The 17,912-nt window shown below is 36.0% G+C and overlaps 1 protein-coding gene across 8 annotated transcripts in view; it reads left to right on the top strand.

Annotated features, from left to right (window-relative positions):
- AKAP7 (A-kinase anchoring protein 7) overlaps positions 1-17,912 on the top strand; it is a 70,108-nt gene that overhangs the window by 44,809 nt on the left and 7,387 nt on the right. For 4 of the 8 annotated variants that reach the window (XM_039324296.1, XM_039324305.1, XM_039324288.1 and 1 more), the window contains exon 7: positions 2-149. In XM_039324296.1, the coding sequence (XP_039180230.1) occupies positions 2-149 (148 nt within the window). Of the gene's footprint in view, position 1; positions 150-10,841; positions 11,126-11,647; positions 14,353-16,488; positions 16,807-17,912 lie in introns of those variants that run through there. The other 4 variants (XM_039324272.1, XM_039324319.1, XM_039324281.1 and 1 more) reach the window with 3 other exon arrangements.

Below are 17,912 nucleotides of genomic sequence, written 5' to 3'. Positions count from 1 at the left end.
GGGAGTGAAAAGAATTGATCCAAGCATGTTTGCTGATTTCAAAAGTCATTATTTTGGAGATGAACCTATGAACCGTCTGGATCTTTGCTCAATGTTGAAAAAAAAGCAACCTAATGGCTACTATCATTGCGAATCCTCAATTGTAGTGGGTAAGAAAATATATTTAATATTTTCTATGGTATCTAATAATGGAGAATATATGTGCTGATTTCTTTATAGAATTTTGCAAATGAATATAACTTTAAGAATGCAAGCACTAGGCCTGTCATAAGACTTTGAAGCTTTTTTACATAGCATTGCCCTGTCTTCAAGCAATGCTCTTAGAAAAGTGGCTGTGTGGCAAACTTTGATTGTAGTAGATGCCCTCATTTTTTGTGTTTTTTGTTTTGGCGCTTTAGCATTAAAGCATAATTTCAATAATCTGGGGAGATCATTATAGCATCTATTGGTTTTGCTATCACCACCAAATACTTTCCTGATTTAGAATTTTTTTAAGGCTTATAATGTGTGCATTCTTATGTATCCATATTTGCATTTGTATATACTTATATGTGTATAAAAGGTAACATGCTTTGAAGTAAAACAATAAAACAATTCTTCTATAAAAAGAATTGTAAAAGCTTTCCCTTTAAGTTTATAATTTAGTTTTACCTCTCTTTACTTTCATAGCAAGTTGACTCCTAATTGTTCTACAAAATATATAACAATAAATATCTGTTCAAAGTGGTAGTGGTAGTTTATTAATTGATTAGTTTTATGATTATATCATAAAATAAAATACAAGATCTAATTCTAGGGTAAAATGTACCAAAGAAAATACAGTAATAAAATATATACGTGGTAAATACAAAGAATCAGCATTCAGATAAATATATTACCTTTACAAGATACCATGATCTGTTCAATATAATGGGTTTTTAACTTAGCTGCCTTAACTATAAACTTAACAGTTCTGCCTGCAATGTGTAACTTAAAGCCCAGGCAAATATAGGACAGTCTGCAATTCAGATCCCAGTGGGCCGTCTTTCCAAGGAGGGATGTTAAATATGTAAATCTAAGAGATACATACTGTTGACAGTAAAAAAAAAAAAAAAACCCATGAGAATATCTTCAATAACTGAGGCATTTCTCATGATATGGCAGGTGATAGAAGCACCGATATTTAGCCATGGAATCTAACAATTCAAATCTTGCTCGCCGCATCACGTGACATGTCGTGACGTATCGTGACTTTTTTTGCATTGCCGGAGCTGGGTGGGCGCGGTCTCCGTATGATGCAACCAGCCCGCAGGTTGGCAGTTTGACGCCCCTGCTCTAAGAAAATGCCCTTCTTAAGAATATGTCAGGTATTTCACTTTTATCTGTTCACAATAATAATAGGAGACTTTCCTTGGGTTCAGGCTACAGACTTCTCAGACCTGTCCTACCTATGTGTCCACCAAATCCCTCTTTCTTCCCCTCACTTCCCTCTAGAATTTAAAGAGAAATGTGGAGCCATATGTTAATCATTCTTTGATTGACAGTTCCAGTACCCAGTTATCAAGGTAGTGTTTTCATTTTGAAAAGCTGCCTACTTCACAGACTGATAAATTAGATCTTTACTTGCACATTAAAATTGCTTTCTCTGTCACGATTAGAGAGGGAAAGCTAAAAGATATATTTGGAATCGCTTATCTGCTTCTAACGCAATCAAGTTGATGGAAATGAAATAGAAATAGGGCTGTTTCTCACAGCTTCTCACACCTGTCCTTGAGCCAGCAAAAGAATGGCCTCTTCTATTCTGTAGAATCCTATTCTGCTACAGTAACAATGTCAGCAAATGGTGCTATTATTTATTTACTGCAGGCCACATAAAGAAAGGGACTGATAGATTCCCTTTGCTTTGCTTCCCCCTTCCAGAAAGTGACTCTTGCTGGTAGAAAAACATCTACCAATCACTGTCCCTAATATAGAGTGGGAAAGTTTGTGTGAGGGCTTACAATAAAAAGTTTAGCTATCTGTCAAATTGCTCAATTAACAAATGGCAGGCTCCTAAAAGGGACATCAAGTAAAATAGATGGAAATTATTTATTATAAACAAATACCATCTCCAAAGAGCACTGCAGGAAAGTGGCTGTACTGGCAATGAGTGAGCAAGGGATCCAGTTGATTTCATGACTGGAAGAATCCAGGGAAGAGCTATGGAAAACACGTGTACCAGAGGAGATTTCTGAAATCATGCAATTGTGAGTGGCCTGCCTATAAGAACTGTCATCACTCTAATATGGAACACTTCCAAAGCTGGAACAAACAGAATGGACTAAAAGGTGACGTTCTACTGTACAGTGAGGATAAGAAGTAACCATGGTGCATTACACAAACAACTATGGCCAAGAGCATTGTTTTGTCAAGGCAATAGCATTCTTGCAAGAGTCCTGAGAAACATAAAAGAAATAAAATAGTAAAAAATCAAATCCATGTAAAACTTTTCAGCAGAAGCAGCAGAAAAGCTGTAGTAGTAGTAGTAGTAGTAATAATATAATAATAATAATAATAATAATAATAATAATAATAATAATAATAATAATAAAGTTGGAAGGGATCTTGGAGGTCATCTAGTCCAACCCCCTGCTCAGGCAGGAAACCCTATACCATTTCAGACAAATGGCTGTCCAGTCTCTTCTTAAAAACTTCCAGTGTTGGAGCATTCACAGCTTCTGGAGGCAGGTTGTTCCACTGGTTAATTGTTCTAACTGTCAGGAAGTTTCTCCTTAGTTCTAGGTTGCTTCTCTCCTTGATTAGTTTCCATCCGTTGCTTCTTGTCCTGCCTTCAGGTGCTTTGGAGAATAGCTAGACTCCCTCTTCTTTGTGGTAGCCCCTGAGATATTGGAACACTGCTATCATGTCCCCCTCATCCATCTCTTCTTTAGACTAGACTAGACATACTCAATTCCAGAAACCGGTCATACACCCGGTCATATCAGTTCACAATATACATATGGCAGAATTTGTCTTTCTTTTCCAGTTTCTCTATATATAACAGCTTTTTTTTAAAAAAAAAACACCTAAATCCATGCTTTAAAAAATAGGTCAGCATTTTTCCAGAGCACTAAATCTTTGTTTCTAAAGATTTTTGGGGGGGGGGCATTCTCATAGGGGAGCATAGCTGATTCTTTCACTGTCAAAAGATGGTTTACCCAGCCTGCAAGGGCAGATGTTCTTATATCACAATATAGAGAAGCAACATTGAGTTGGCCTTTTATTTCACCCTCTTCCTTTAAACTTCAGAGCTAAGATTTGTACAGAAATAGAGCCGGTTCCTTGTAACTTCAGCCTTGTACTGAGCAAATGGGAATGTCAAAGAGGAACTAGTTAGGTACAAAATTTAAAACCTTTTTGCAGAGGAAATCTATAGACTCTAGTTTGATGGACAAACTTAATTTGCTGGATCCAGCTTCAGAAAGTATGAAATGCATTTATTCTCAATCAAAAGTCTTGACAAAGTGCTTGGAAACTCTTCAGCAGCACCCAAAAGTGGGGAATCTTGAAAGGGTTTGACCATGTTATGCAGGCAGATTACCAAGTATAGTAAGCTAATGCGGACCCATCGTCTGTGAAATGTGATCCCCAGGGTAGGCAACCTTTTATGACTCGTGGACTTCAACTCCCAAAATTCCTGAGCCAGCCATGCTGCCTCAGGAATTCTGGGAGTTGAAGTCTACGAGTCATAAAAGCCAAGGTTGCCTACCCCTGCCTTAAATCAAGATTTCATTGTATACCTGAAGCACCTATTCCAGCTACCTTAAGCACTTCGTGTTCCACTCTAGCACAAATATAGTGTTTTACAGATGAAATGATGTTAAGCCCCTTTTGGAAATATTCTCCCCTGCTTTCTCTGATTTATTAATGTATTAATTTTAAAGGCACAGTAAAAAAATATCGAAGTAGATAAAATGGAAGGCTTATAAACATCAGAAAATTAGCTAAGAGGGTTCCAAAATATATTTAAATAAATATGCATACTGCAATACTATAGTAATTGAAAGTTTAAAAGTAAAGGTTTCCCTGTCAGTTGTGTCCAACTCTAGAGCTCGGTGCTTATCTCCGTTTCTTGGCCGAGGGAGCCAGCATTGTCTGAAGACAATTTCCTTGGTCATGTAACTAGCATGACTATAACCAAAGGCACATGGAACATTGTTACCTTCCCACTGAAATTGTACCAATTAATCTACTTGCATTTGCAACTGCTAGTTGTGCAGGAGCTGAGACAAGTAATGGGAGCTCATCCTGTTGCGCAGAGCTTAGATCTTGAACTTGGGCTGTCAGTTCTCCAGCTGTCAAGCTCAGAGTCTTTAACTGTTGAGCTATCATGCCCCATTGAAAGTTTAGTTAATACTAAAGTCAATATTAACATTGGATTATGCAGTAATTAATAACTGTTAACTGTAACTGTCATGGTTCCGACAGATGAAACTCTTCAAAGAACTTCAAGGCATTATTTACCTTAAACAATCTTTATTTGAAAAGCATAGCATCGGCACTAACATAGTTGAAGCCAAAAACTGGATTCCCCTCCCCTGAGCATATAGTATCAAAACATAATTCCCTCCTCAATTAACAGTCATAAATCACATTCTCCAATTAGTTTGAAATGCAGGCTTTCCCTCCAGATCTCCAGCCCGCCAATTCTTATCATCTCTTATTTCAATAAGAGGGTCACACACTAGGTCGAGTATTGTTATGTCTAGCTGAACTCTCATGCACATTCTTCCCTCCAGCATCATCTAACTCTAACTCTAAAAGTAAAACATAAGAAGAAAATGGTTGCATCTCCAACTGTTGTCAAAGCAAAAACATCTGATGTTAGCAGCATTGATAGTATGGCTGGATGGAGTCACTGAAGCAGTAGGTGTGAATTTAAATGGACTCCAGAAGATGGTAGAGGACAGGAAGACCTGGAGGAATGTTGTCCATGGGGTCGGGATGGGTCGGACACGACTTCGTAATTAACAACAACAACAATAGTCTTAAGAAATTGCTGTAATTTATGTATAGGAAATTTGGCAAATTTAGCAAACCATAATGTAATTAAGTCTTACTAGCCTTATGTTAAGGATAACCAAAATTTTGAATGTGGTATGAATGTGGTGATCCTTTGAGAGCTGTATGCAACGAAATTTCATTTTGATGTATGCCGATTGGTGTACTTTCAAAGTGACAATAAAGTTGTTATTATTATTATTAAATAGTTTTCTGTTTGGACTCTATATCACAGTGGCGGCGAACCTATGGCATGAGTGCCAAAGATGGCACTCAGAGCCCTCTCTGTTGGCACGCATGCCACCGCCACCAGCAGCAGGCCTATCAGGCCATCACTGCCGCCCGGAGCAGGTGTCCCGCCCAGCACAAAGGAGGTGAAGCGGCCGACTAGCAAGCTCGAGTAGAGGTGGTAAAGGAGAGGTCACCAACCATTGTCGATTGGTGGACTGGAAGAAAAGGGAGAGGGAAGTATTTTACATGTGTGCATGCGCACATGGGGCCACAAGCATGCACGCAATGCAAATGGGGTGGGGCTAGTGCCTACTCACTAGCCCTTCCCCATTCTTGGGTGGTGCAGCGCCTTGTATCTGTACCCTGCGGTACCGCAGCAGCCGTTTTTGCGCCTTGTAGCATGGTGGTCCATTTTTGCACCCCCAGTTTTTGCATGCCAGAGGTGGCACTCAGAGGCGCCTCCTACCCCCCAGAGGGCACCACAATGCTGATGCGGTCCTGGCACTTTGCGATAAATAAGTGGATTTTGGGTTGCGGTTTGAGCACTCGGTCTCTAAAAGGTTTGCCATTACTGCTATATCAGATATGTTTCTCATGTATCAAGTTTGACATTGAGAAAAACTTCCATAACTTGCCATTCTTCAACAAAAGAAATTGTTCACAATTTCTAATGAGAGACACAGAGAATCCTAGCAGCTGTTATCATTTAAAAATGCCAATTCAGTATATTTTATGGGTATTTAGGGTTTAATAATATTTAATTTTTTTAAAAAAAGCAGACTAAAAGGAAAGTCCATGTTTACATTTCCTTTGTGTTCCCTATTTTCTAGAATTTTTGGACTGATTTTTGTTAATGTGATTCTTGACTTTCTATTATTTTGTGGTACCTTCTTTTATTAGAGGCTTTATGTTTAGGGGACAATCTTGTCTTGTTTGCTGCTTCATGGAATATTTGGGAGATGAAATTCCATTTACAAGTATTTGGCTGTTAATTCTTTGTGGTTACTCAGTACTCCTGTAAGACTACAATTTTATTTCATCCATGATAGGAAAAAAGGTTTACAGGAAAATAGCCATAGCTTTTGTTTTCAAAGCTATTTCTTCCTACTAATATAAACCACTCTGTACCTGTGACTAATCATACAACTATTTCTTAAAAAAACAACAACTTGCATTTCTCTACATTTCAGGTCTTGTGCACTATGTAAACTTGCAGAAAAGCCAAGAATTTTAGGTGGCAAAATACACCCCTGAAATTGGGTTCATTTTATTCATGGATGGGCTTATCTGTGAAGACATATGACAAAACTTCTCTAAAGTAACCATATATCATGTATACAGTATACTCACATATAAGCCCATCCACATAAAGGTCAATCTCAGATTTTTAACCAAAAAACAAATGTACCTCCTATGATAAGCCATCTGTGCAAACTAAAACATATAAAAGAATGCAGAATTGAATTGACTGGGCAGATGTTATGGGAGACATGTGGTGGTTCCTCAAGTAATCAACATTTTAATATGGTTGAAAAAACCTGAGGTTGAGAATAACCAAAAGCGGAATTTGCAGTATAAGGGTCTTCTTTTTACTAGAATGTTTAAATTACAATACTGAATCTTGGGATCTCTTTAGGTCCAATATGTATACTGTAATTGTGTAACTAGCAACTGCTAATACATTTTAGATCAAAGGTCTTTTATATTGATTTGTAAACCAGAAGATTGCAGTAAGGTTTTGAAAAAAATGCAAAAGAACACAAAACCAAATGTTTTATGCAGTGGTCTCATAATTATCTGAAATTAAAAATAAAAATATTTATGTTAAGAAATTAGATGTTAAGAAGTCCAATTTTATCTATATGCACAGCAGGCATACTTATCAAATAATATGATGCATATCATGAATTTAGTGATAGAAAGGACTGTAGGCAATAACTAATTAATTAGTTTTAGCTGTGCTTTGAGATAATTGGTAATATTAACTACATCTTGCAAATTTATTGGCTCTATAATAATTCAAACCCTAAGATGTTACTAAACAGTGAAATAATTTATTATTCAGTGTTTTGTATCAGTTTTATATTGATGTAGTAATACAACTTGAAAAAACCATAATTTTAGCAGTATACTTCAGAGTCAGCAAATAATTTAATTTTCATTTGATTAGATGTTTTCCCCTTTGATTTTTAATATAAAGTAAATACTTAATTTAAAACTCCATTTACAGGGAACAGATTATTCATTCAAATATCGTATCTTTTATTTAAAATAATAATGTCTTGTAAATCATGGGTTTGTATATTCAATACTGTAGTTTGAAAATGGGAAGAACTGAATGATGGAGGAATTAAAAGCTTAATTTTCAGAATAAATAAATGGCAACAAGGCTAATCTATTAAAACATGTTAGGGTATTTGGTTAAAACTTACAAAAGATTAATGATGATGTGCCACCGTGGAATGATCTTATCTCAAAGTATTAAGATAAAGCTTTCTTTGAAGTTTGCCTGCTTTAGCTAATGTCTCCATAAAAGATTTTGTTTTAGCAGCATTGGTATATCATTCAAGCTGTGAGCTAATGCTCTAAAAATATCTGTTTTGATTTGTTCAAGCACTCTGGCCCAATTCTGAAAATATTTTAGGATTGCTGTGTTATTGTTGAGGAACCTATAAAGAGTTATAAATAGATTTATTGGTCATAGTTTGCTGGGTTGAATTGCTTTTATTTGGAACAAACGTTAATATTAGAAAATGCCATCCTACAGTGAAAAATGAGAAGATTTGGGGCCTCTTTCTGCTTTTTAGAGGATTAATCTCCAAAATATATTATTCGATACAGTTAAACTCTTTGAGAAAGACAGTTTACATTGTTGAGAAACCATAATAAGGAGGTTTAATTTACTTCTATCAGAAAGGGCAGAAGGAGTTTTCAAATAAGACGGATTTCTTTAGCCTGATTTTTTAAATGGACATTAAAGTATTGTTTTAAGATCTCAGAGCCAGTTTTATCTAGTGGTTAGAGCAACCAGGCTAGAAAGCAAGAGACTGTGAGTTTTAGTCTCGCTTTAGCCATGACCTTGAGCAAGTCACTCTTAGCCCACCTTACAGGGTTGTTACTGGGAAAATAGGAGAAGAATGGTGTGTTGGATGTGTTCACTGTCTTGAGTTAATTCTAAAAATAATAATAAAGATGGGATACAAATAAATAAATAAATCTGCTTTATAGTTCAAGGAATCAAATTCTTTGTTATAGAACATAGTACCATTTGGGATATCCACTGGCAGTGTTAGCTGGTTCAAAATGGTGGACACTGTTGGAGTAATCTAATTGCTCCCCCCCACCCCATGGTAATAGAGGCAAGGCTTCAGGTGTCAGTTTTGCCTGCTGCTTTAATGCTGTTAACCCTGTAAACACTCCTGGATAGAGCCCTATATTGACGATTTGGCATTTGGTACAATTCAGGCATTGTGACTTTTACTATCATATAGTTCTTTGTGCATTGTGCAAAGGAGGCAAAGGAGTTTTTCAGGAATACCAAGTAATTTCATAAAAACTGAACTTTTTACAAAGAAATCTTCACGATGGCCTTCTGCTGTCTGAAGAGTTCCCAAGACTAAATCTACTCTTAAGGAAGTCAAGGAACTCCAGTTCTGAATCTGAAATAAATATATTGTAATCTTTTTAATGGAATTTTTAAATCTTTGTCTTATAGATATGCCTTCCATGTTGAAATATATAGCTAGTCCTCAATTCATTACCAGTCCTTTAGCAACCATTCAAAGTTACAATGGTGCTAAATGAGTAGTACCTATGACTGGTCTTTGAAGTTCCAATTGTCCCAGCAACTGGCCAGTCACATGATCATAATCTGAGCACTTGGCAACCATTTGCATTTAACAATGTTTACAGCATTCCACAGTCACATGACTCCTATTTGCAGCCTTCCCTACCAGCTTCCCACAAGCAAAGTCAATGGGGAGGCCAGTAAGGAAAGTCGAAAATTGTTCTGGTAAGTTCCCCACATCTAGCAGCAGCCACCCAGGCGCCACTGTGCTCCTGCTGTACTCATCCCATTTGCACCCTGCAACAGCAACTTCAAGCCCTGTGATACTTATGGCATTCCCCATCCCTTGTGCACCCTTGCATACCTCTTGCAACCTGCAGCAGCCATCCCAAGCCCTGCTGTGCTTGTGCCCCCCTGCCCCTCACACATCCCTGTGCACCCATGTAGCAGCCAGTTACCTGTCTACCAGCCTGTTTGCAAATCACCAGAGACTTGCAACTTCCTGCTGGCTACCACATTGACTTTGGTTATTGGAAGTCAACAGAAAGTTGTGAAGAGGTTCTGTTAATAACCCACATACCTCATTTAATGATAGTAATAAGGACTTCCAAGACTGCTACTGCTAGGTCCACATTTCTATGTTAGGTCCACATCACCTATCAGTGGAAATTCTGATCCTAATTACCATAATTAACAGAAGACTATAAAAGAGAGTTCTCCATTGGATTGATATCTTATACTGTTAGCATCATATGTTGTTTGGGTTTATCTTAATAAAGTATCTGAACAAAATCACTGTGATATATAAGCTATGGAATATGGCTCAGGTTATAGCATGAAGTCACCCATCTTGGTTTATTAAGAAAATTATTGTTTAGCAACTAATAATTTAATGGGGTGAAAAAAAGGAGGTCATTCTTTTCCTCTATGTGGGGATATACAAACATATTCATGTATGAAGATTAAAGCATTTTTTGAAATTTCAGATCTATCTTTTTTTTGTTAAAGAATTGGTGATGTACATTTGTGTTCATGTAAAAATACTATACAAATGGATGATTTCTTTTTTAAAATGTCTCTATAGTTTTCATGAACTAAATACATAAGGAAATGAACATTCCTAACAGGAAATTTGAACTCTTAATAGGTTTTGTGCACTTTGTGAGAATCAGTGGTATCTATAAAGCAACGAAATCTTGGTTAATGTAGAAAATCACAGAACTGTAAAAAAATGTTAATGTTCATAGCAGCTAGTTTAGGTCCAGAATAGTGTAACCACAATGGTCTTCACATTCCATATGAATCTGAACAACAACAACAAAGTATCTTGGTTCCCTCATCTTTCTGGCTCTAAACTTTCATCTTCTTCTTTATTTGTTTGTTTGTTTTCTGAGAGTGAATTAGCATTCAACTATTTACATATAGAATGAGTTTTTTTTTCACTTGGCCCTTCCTTTGCTAAATCTGCAGTACAAAAGTAAGGAAGATGATAACAGAAAAGATAGCCATAAATTTTAATTTTATTTTATGATTGATATCTATTTAAGAACAAGAACAAATAAACTTAAAACAAAAAGAAACTACTACATTAAAATGATTTCAAGGATGCTGTTCAGAAGGGCTTTTAGAGCATTGTGGGAGCCACAGCTTATCTTCATAATGCAAATTGGGGACTGAATTGGAGACAGAATGTCTTGCTTAAACTTGCTCAGTGAGTTTAGGAAACCTATGTGATGTGTTAATGGGGATGGGGAGAAATTTGTTTGGCTGGTCTTTTAAAGCATAACATTCCTACGACTTCCAGTCTTGCATCGTAGCGATGCGGCCGTGGGATCGCAGAGCTCTGCACACCTTGGCTGGTTTTACCCTGCCTGGGACCCTAAAATGGGTCTAAAGTCACCCCGGAGAAGCGATGAAGAAGGAGGGGCACCTGATGATTGCGGAATGATGGCGGCCGATCCACTCGATCCAGGGGAAGCTTTCCAAAACCTGACAGTTGGCCATACCTTGGTGATCAGCCCAAGCTACCAGCAGCTGAAGTCCAAGGACACTAACCAGAACAACGGTGAACAGTGTGCTTGGAACTGGGTGAGAAATTCAATCTTCTCTCTCCTATTTTGTATTTGATTCTCTGGAAAACATCCCCAAGAAGCAAAAAAGTCCTCTGAAAATGAGGAGGGGACTACACTCCCACCCTCCCATAGACGGAAGCGGTGGATTAAATTTTTATGGGGAACAGAAATATAGTGAAATGAGGTGAATAATATTACAGTCTGGATAAATCTGAAAACCATGAAAACTGTTAAAATTTCACATCTGAAACAATATTGATGAAATTATAAGAAAATAATTTTCACTTTAAAAGTTGGAAAATGAATAGCTCCTGCATCTAGTGGAGAATTAGAGCATAAAACTATAGCTGCATTGATTTGAAATTGGCAAAACGCCCAGAAATAGAGAATAATTTGTTCCGTTGAACTTCAGTGACTTCTAAATAAACAGAAAACAGCTGAGAACAAAGGAAAGAAAATATACTACAGAGTGAAAACTATATTTGTTTAAAAACTATCTGCAGAAAAAGAAAAACCTGACTTTTGTCTAATCTTCTAGGGGAGAAGTTACTGGAAAGCTTTTAGGTGGCTAAACATTCTGGACTGAAATCTTGGCTGGCTAATAATTGTAAGACACCTGAATAGAAGAATTGTTATAAAATACTGCTTTCAGTGGTGCTTTGATAATTGCAAATGTATTGGACTAAAAAAAACCATATATAAAGATAAGAACTACATAAGTTTCGGTTGTTTGGATTTTAAGTGGCTGGTTTGACAAAGCTAATCAAAGAGACTATGGTACCGGTGAAAAACTATCTGGAGGGGGGAGACAAAATGGATGTTGTACATCTATCTAAAAGTGACAGGAAACCACACCTAATATTCCCTCCTGAAGACCTCAGCTTGGAACATCAGAGATCTGCAGGAGTAATGACTCAAGACAAAGCAAACACATTTCAGGAGAAAATATATGCAATGCTGCGACAGATTCAAATGATAATTGTTTCAAATCATGAGGAGATTAAAAACAACTTTGATGACATAAAGGAACATATCTATAACTTAAACTTGCAATTAAAAAACCTCAGAAAATGGTGATAAAGAACGAACAAACAAATCAGATAATAGAACGCAAACCAGAGGAAAGTGATTTAAATATGGAAGCTACAAATGAAGAGAACTACAACTTAATTCAAACAAAAGAAAACTGCAAGATTTTACTACAACAAAGGAAATAAAAAAGATGTTTATCTTCCAGGACTTCAAAACAAACTTGAGGACAAGAAAAAAGATCTAACAAAATGGATTAAAGACCTGTCAGGAAAATCATTAAAGTTTGGGAGACAACAACATCTACAAAAATACAGGAAAAATCCCCTGGCAAACTGAACATACTGAATTGGAAAGCAACCTGGCAAAAGAAGAAGGCTAGAGTCAGATTTAAGTGACTTGATCCAACTTATCAGATGGAGTACTATATGATTAAACACTTGTTTGAATACAGTTAAAAGAATAGATAAAGCTTAGATATAAAGGGGCCCTATAGTAAGAGGGATAAGATATATAAATAGTATAATACTTTTTATAATACATGAAATGTAAAAATATTGGGATGGTGTATGTGAATGAAAAGTTTGGATATTTAAAAATAATTAATTTTGAGAAAATTGTGACTGATAAGAGTGGCTTGAATACAGTAGGGAAATTAAGCTTAAAAGAATCTTGAAAACAGGACACATAATGATTTAATAAGATGATTTTCATAAATACAATTGAAATATAAGCTGATTAAAAAAAGATGTTATATTGATGTTGATGTTACTGTTAGTTGTACAATTACTAGAAAAATGTTTATAGTCAACCTTGTATGTATTGAAAATATTAAGAATTATATTTGTTTAATGCAGACAAAATGAGAATATTACTGGGAGAAGATCAAGGAAATATATCATTGACTAACATATTGATTAATTATAGAAATTAATTATTATTGTTTTTAAATATATGAACCCAGACAACACGCTGTTTGCTAAGCACTAGGGATTGTTATTGTAAAAAAATCAATAATAAAATAATAATTAAAAAATAAAATAAAGCATAACATTTCTAAATAGTATTTCTTCAATAAATTTGTATGCAGAAATGCATTTATATGTTTTTGCATCTTTCTGAGTTCTGTGATGCTGTTCTTCAATCAAAACTGAGTATAAATCTGTGTACTTTACAAAAAAATATACAAAATGGTATATTTTGAAAGATGATGGACAAACTATCATTTTATTCAGGAAGTATGCATTTGAGAAAAGGTATGCTTATGAATTTTTATGCAGATTTTTTTTTAAATTGTAAATAAATATAGATATAGAAGGGTAACTATAGAATACAATGTTGTATTAAAGTGAAATTAAAATGAGCAGATTTATCGAAACCTGATTGTATATTCCATCATTTTGCAGCACTGACAAAGTTCATAGTAAAGTTTTATTAAATTCAGTGTGAGAATTTTAAACCCATATTTTTCTTCATGCTGAAATTATTTGGACATATCTCATTTGATATCCTTAGAAATCAGCTATTTGTTAATACTTATCTTCACTACACAGTTTTAAAATGAAACAAAAAAATACACTTCTAGCGTTTTTCCGAGTTAGTTTCCTTTTTAAATAAATAGGGCCTTAGTCCCCTGAAAAAGAGTAAAATGTAAGTAGTTCCCACCAGACGTATTTTCTTTTGCTTTAATGACAGGCTTTTACTTATGCCCTGTAGATGTGTGTTAAGTAGTCATGTTTAATTCATTTGTTCTTTAGAATATGGGTCATGTGCTTTTTTTTTCCACATGTGATTTGACAGGCTGACAGTTTTTGCTTAAGCAGGCTTTATTACAAAATGTAGATGAAGCTGTTCATATGCATGATAGAGTTTTATAGTCCATCTTGCAATATCAGAATAATTTATAAGTACCATATAATATTTGCCTGAAAAGTATCACACTAGTATTTTTTATGAAAGAACCTTCTGACTTCTGTCCCTGATAAGATACCAAATGATCTTGGAACAGTTCTCAGTGTTCTCAGGACAGGGTGTTCTGTTCACATTGTTTTAAAGAACAGTTGTGATTCAACATTTAAAAATAATACTCCTCTGTTTTTGTTTGTGGATGATACTGCAAAGAAGAAATTCTTCTAGTAAGTGGATAGTGGTTGGTAAAGACACAGAAAGAATAGGTTAGAGGTTTATTACATACCTGTTATCTTGTAAGCAGTTATTTTTTTTCTTCGAATTTCCTTCACTGTTAAAGATTAAGAGAACCAAGTATCAGTTGTACCATCACATTATGCCCATTGGATTATGACTTTAGCAATTACCTTACAATTGTTTTAATGTAATTCATAAGGGGAATGCTAGAGGGTTTTTTTAGAATAGAATAATAACTTTTGAATGTATTCTAATTGCCATACATTAAAATGAAATTTCGTTGCATACAGCTCTCAAAGGGTCACCACCTCCAATATACACTACATAAATATGACAAAAATAAATAAATAAATACAGAATTATGCATATACCCACATATTTTATATGACACAGAGAAACAACAGTTTAGTTTGGGTTAACGTATACATGTGTATGGTGAGAGAAACGAATCTTGCAAGTTTACCAGAGGGATGGCATAGCTATTACAGAATCGGGTAGTCCTGCTAGAAATACTTCGAAACCTCCTCCCAGAGGGGAGCAACAGAAACAGACCTTACAGTGGGTGTGTGGGGTCTCTAACAATGCTTTGAGTTCTAAGCACAGAGCGCTTAGAAGAAGCAGCCTGAATACCAGGGAGCGAGCTTCCTATGATCTTCTTGGCTGTCCTTATCGTTCTCTGTATGGACTTTCTATCTGAGGCACTGCTGCCACCAAACCAGACAGTGATGCAGTTTGTTAAAATGCTCTCAATTGTGCCTTTGTAAAAAGTGGCCAGGACAGAAGGAGAGAGATGTGCTCTCCTCATCCGACGCAGGAAATGCAGATGCTGGTTTGCACGCTTCACTAAGGATGATGTGTGGAGAGACCAATTCAGATTGTTAGTTATCTGTACCCCCAGACACTTAATACTGTTGCATCCTTGATACTGAGTGGAGTATGAATATGCCGGCTCTTTGTAAGATTGCAGTGAAATATTAATTATTGTTCTGATAGTGATGGGAAGTTATTGCTTTTGTTGGAATTTGGGGCTGCAAAGTTAAATTAGACTCAGTCAGCACGGCATGTGGTGAAAACTAAGCAATGGTTGTGGTACAGACTCGAGAGTCCCATATGTTGAGATCAGCCAGTCCCTCCCCCAAATAAAATCATCAAAACAATTTTCAGAATGACTGAAGTTCTGCTAGGACAAGATCAGACAATAGTGGCTTTTCAACTTTTGCCCTCATTATTTCAGTGTTGGTGGCTGCTTCTGCCTATAAAGCACTACTTCAGGGCACATCCCATCTCCTGTTAGACATTTTCTCACTTTTAATGTTTTTTTTGTCTATAATTAATCACATAAGCAGAACCAAGCATTATCAACAATGCAGTATTAGTTGAAGTTTAGAGGAAGATTTAATACAGTGGTACTTTGGTACTCAATTGCTTCAAAACTCGTGGAATTTGGTACTTAGTGCATTTGGATGTGAAAATGTTGTCCCAGTACTCATTGTTTGTTTGGTATTTGACATGCTGCAAAAGGAAGTGGGGGACAGCCACAGGGGTGGACAGGAAGATGGCCTTGCTGGGAAGATGGCTGCAAAAGGAAGCCGCAGAGGGGCGGACAGGAAGTTGGCCGTGCTGGGAAGGTCACTGAGATAGGAAAAAGGATAGATAGGAGGTCCTTCCCGGTCGAAACAAAAGGTCACATGGTTTGTTTGGTACTCATCCTTTTTAATACTCATCCCACCTCCCGGAACCAATAAAGAACAAGTACTGAGGTGCCACTGTATTGTCCCCAACCTTAATAATTGGGGGGAAAGGTATATACTTTAAATAAAGATGTCATCCGTCTTTGGTTGCAATCCTGCATCTTCATAAGTTTTAGGTGATGTAGGATTGTTGTTGTTTTAAAATTGAGATAAAGTGATGGAAAATATTGCATCTCTTATATTTCTGCAAGTAGTACAGCTTTTGAGGCATAGGAAGGACAAGAGAAAAAAAAATCTGAGAAGAAAACTCTGCCTGTAACATTGTCCCAACTCTTAAGATTTAAAAAATATTTGCAAACTAGCTATTAATATATAGCCAATCCTTGATGGTGACAAAGTACTTTATTTTGACATTCTAAATCCCTGTGCAAAGAAATGGTGAAATGTGTGAAGCATCCGTGTGTGTGTGTGTGTGTGTGTGTGTGTGTGTGTGTGTGTGTGTATGTGTAAAATAGTGTCACTGTAAACCCCTCCAGATGGTAGGAATACTTTCTCTTCTCTACACCTATCAGTGCCGAAGACAAAGAGGTGGAGCCTTTCTCATTCTTTACAGCAGAGAACTCGCTGCTTTCTCTTTCCCTCCCCTCAGTATGTGTGTGTGCCTTTTTGTGTTCCTCTGAGTAGAATGAACAGTTTGCCTTCAGAATCAAGAGCAACATCCAGTTTACAGTTTGGGGTGGTGCACACTGAGAGAACAAGGAAGAAAAGAAAACAGTAAATATCATGGGCCAGCTGTGCTGTTATCCTTTTGGAAGAGAGGAGAAAAAAATCAGTAAGTCTGATTGTTTTGTGCAATGCCAATACTGGGTGCAGCTATTTCAGAATGTAGTTTACTGCTAAGAAAAAAAAAGATCCTCCTATATGCATTGGGGGCGTGAGTCGTTTTCACCTACACTTTAAATTATAGATTATGGTTCAAAGGAATGCAGATAAGTAGAAACTGAATATGTATCTGTATGTTTATATATATAAAACTGTATTAAATTTCTTAGGCAGGGAAACAAATTTTATATCTGTAACTCTGAATTATGGATGATTATTCTGTTAGTACATACAGTGAAATATGACTTAACATTAGGGTGTGTATTTGTTTAACTTATCAGATGTACCCTATCCGATAGGGCAGTGTTGACATGCTAAATCTGATTTCAATTGAAGGCAGTACTTACTAGCAAAATGTAACAGACATGGAGGACCAAAAAGACAGATGATTTGTTACTGTTGTACTTAAAAATAGGGAAAAGATTCTCTAGTATTTTTGTTGTAATGCACTGCACCTCTTCAAAGAGAGTCTTCTCTGAGTAGGTGCAAGGCATGATTTTAGTTTTATTCAGATTACAGAAAAGGCACTGCCACAGATAAATTTTATTAACTTATTTTATAATAATCGTTTCAATGGAATGTTCATTTTAATTGCATGTTTTAGAATAGTTTATATAGCAACATTCAAACATTGTGTGTTGTCAGACTTCCTGTCAGAAAACTAATTGAGATACCTGTCATGTCTTTATTTTAATTTTAATAGGGAATATTTAGGGAAACCGCTTTTAATGTTGCATTTTTGCTTTATTTTACATTCCATTTCTGTTTTTTCTATAGTTAGTCTTAATGATAAACTCTGTAGCTACTATATACACATACTCTTTCCATTCAGTGGAATTTCCAAATAAACTGTTATAAGAATATCATATTAGCTGACCAGTAATATTACTATTGTACTTTAGCTGTGACCTATGATTTAATTACTTCAGTGCTTAATTCCTGATTCTAAGTAACTTTTAATTATAACTGGCAAAATCTTGACATCAGGTAAGAGAGGTAGGATGAAACATTGTGTCCCAAAGAAATATTGTTATTATGCTAGAAAGTCATGGAACA

Source organism: Crotalus tigris, unplaced genomic scaffold, assembly GCF_016545835.1.
Source record: "Crotalus tigris isolate CLP2741 ecotype Arizona unplaced genomic scaffold, ASM1654583v1 scf7180000017611.44802233496:7321179, whole genome shotgun sequence".
NCBI lineage: Eukaryota > Metazoa > Chordata > Lepidosauria > Squamata > Viperidae > Crotalus > Crotalus tigris.
Note: the sequence above shows the minus strand (reverse complement) of the source record. Positions and strands in the feature narration are given on the sequence as shown.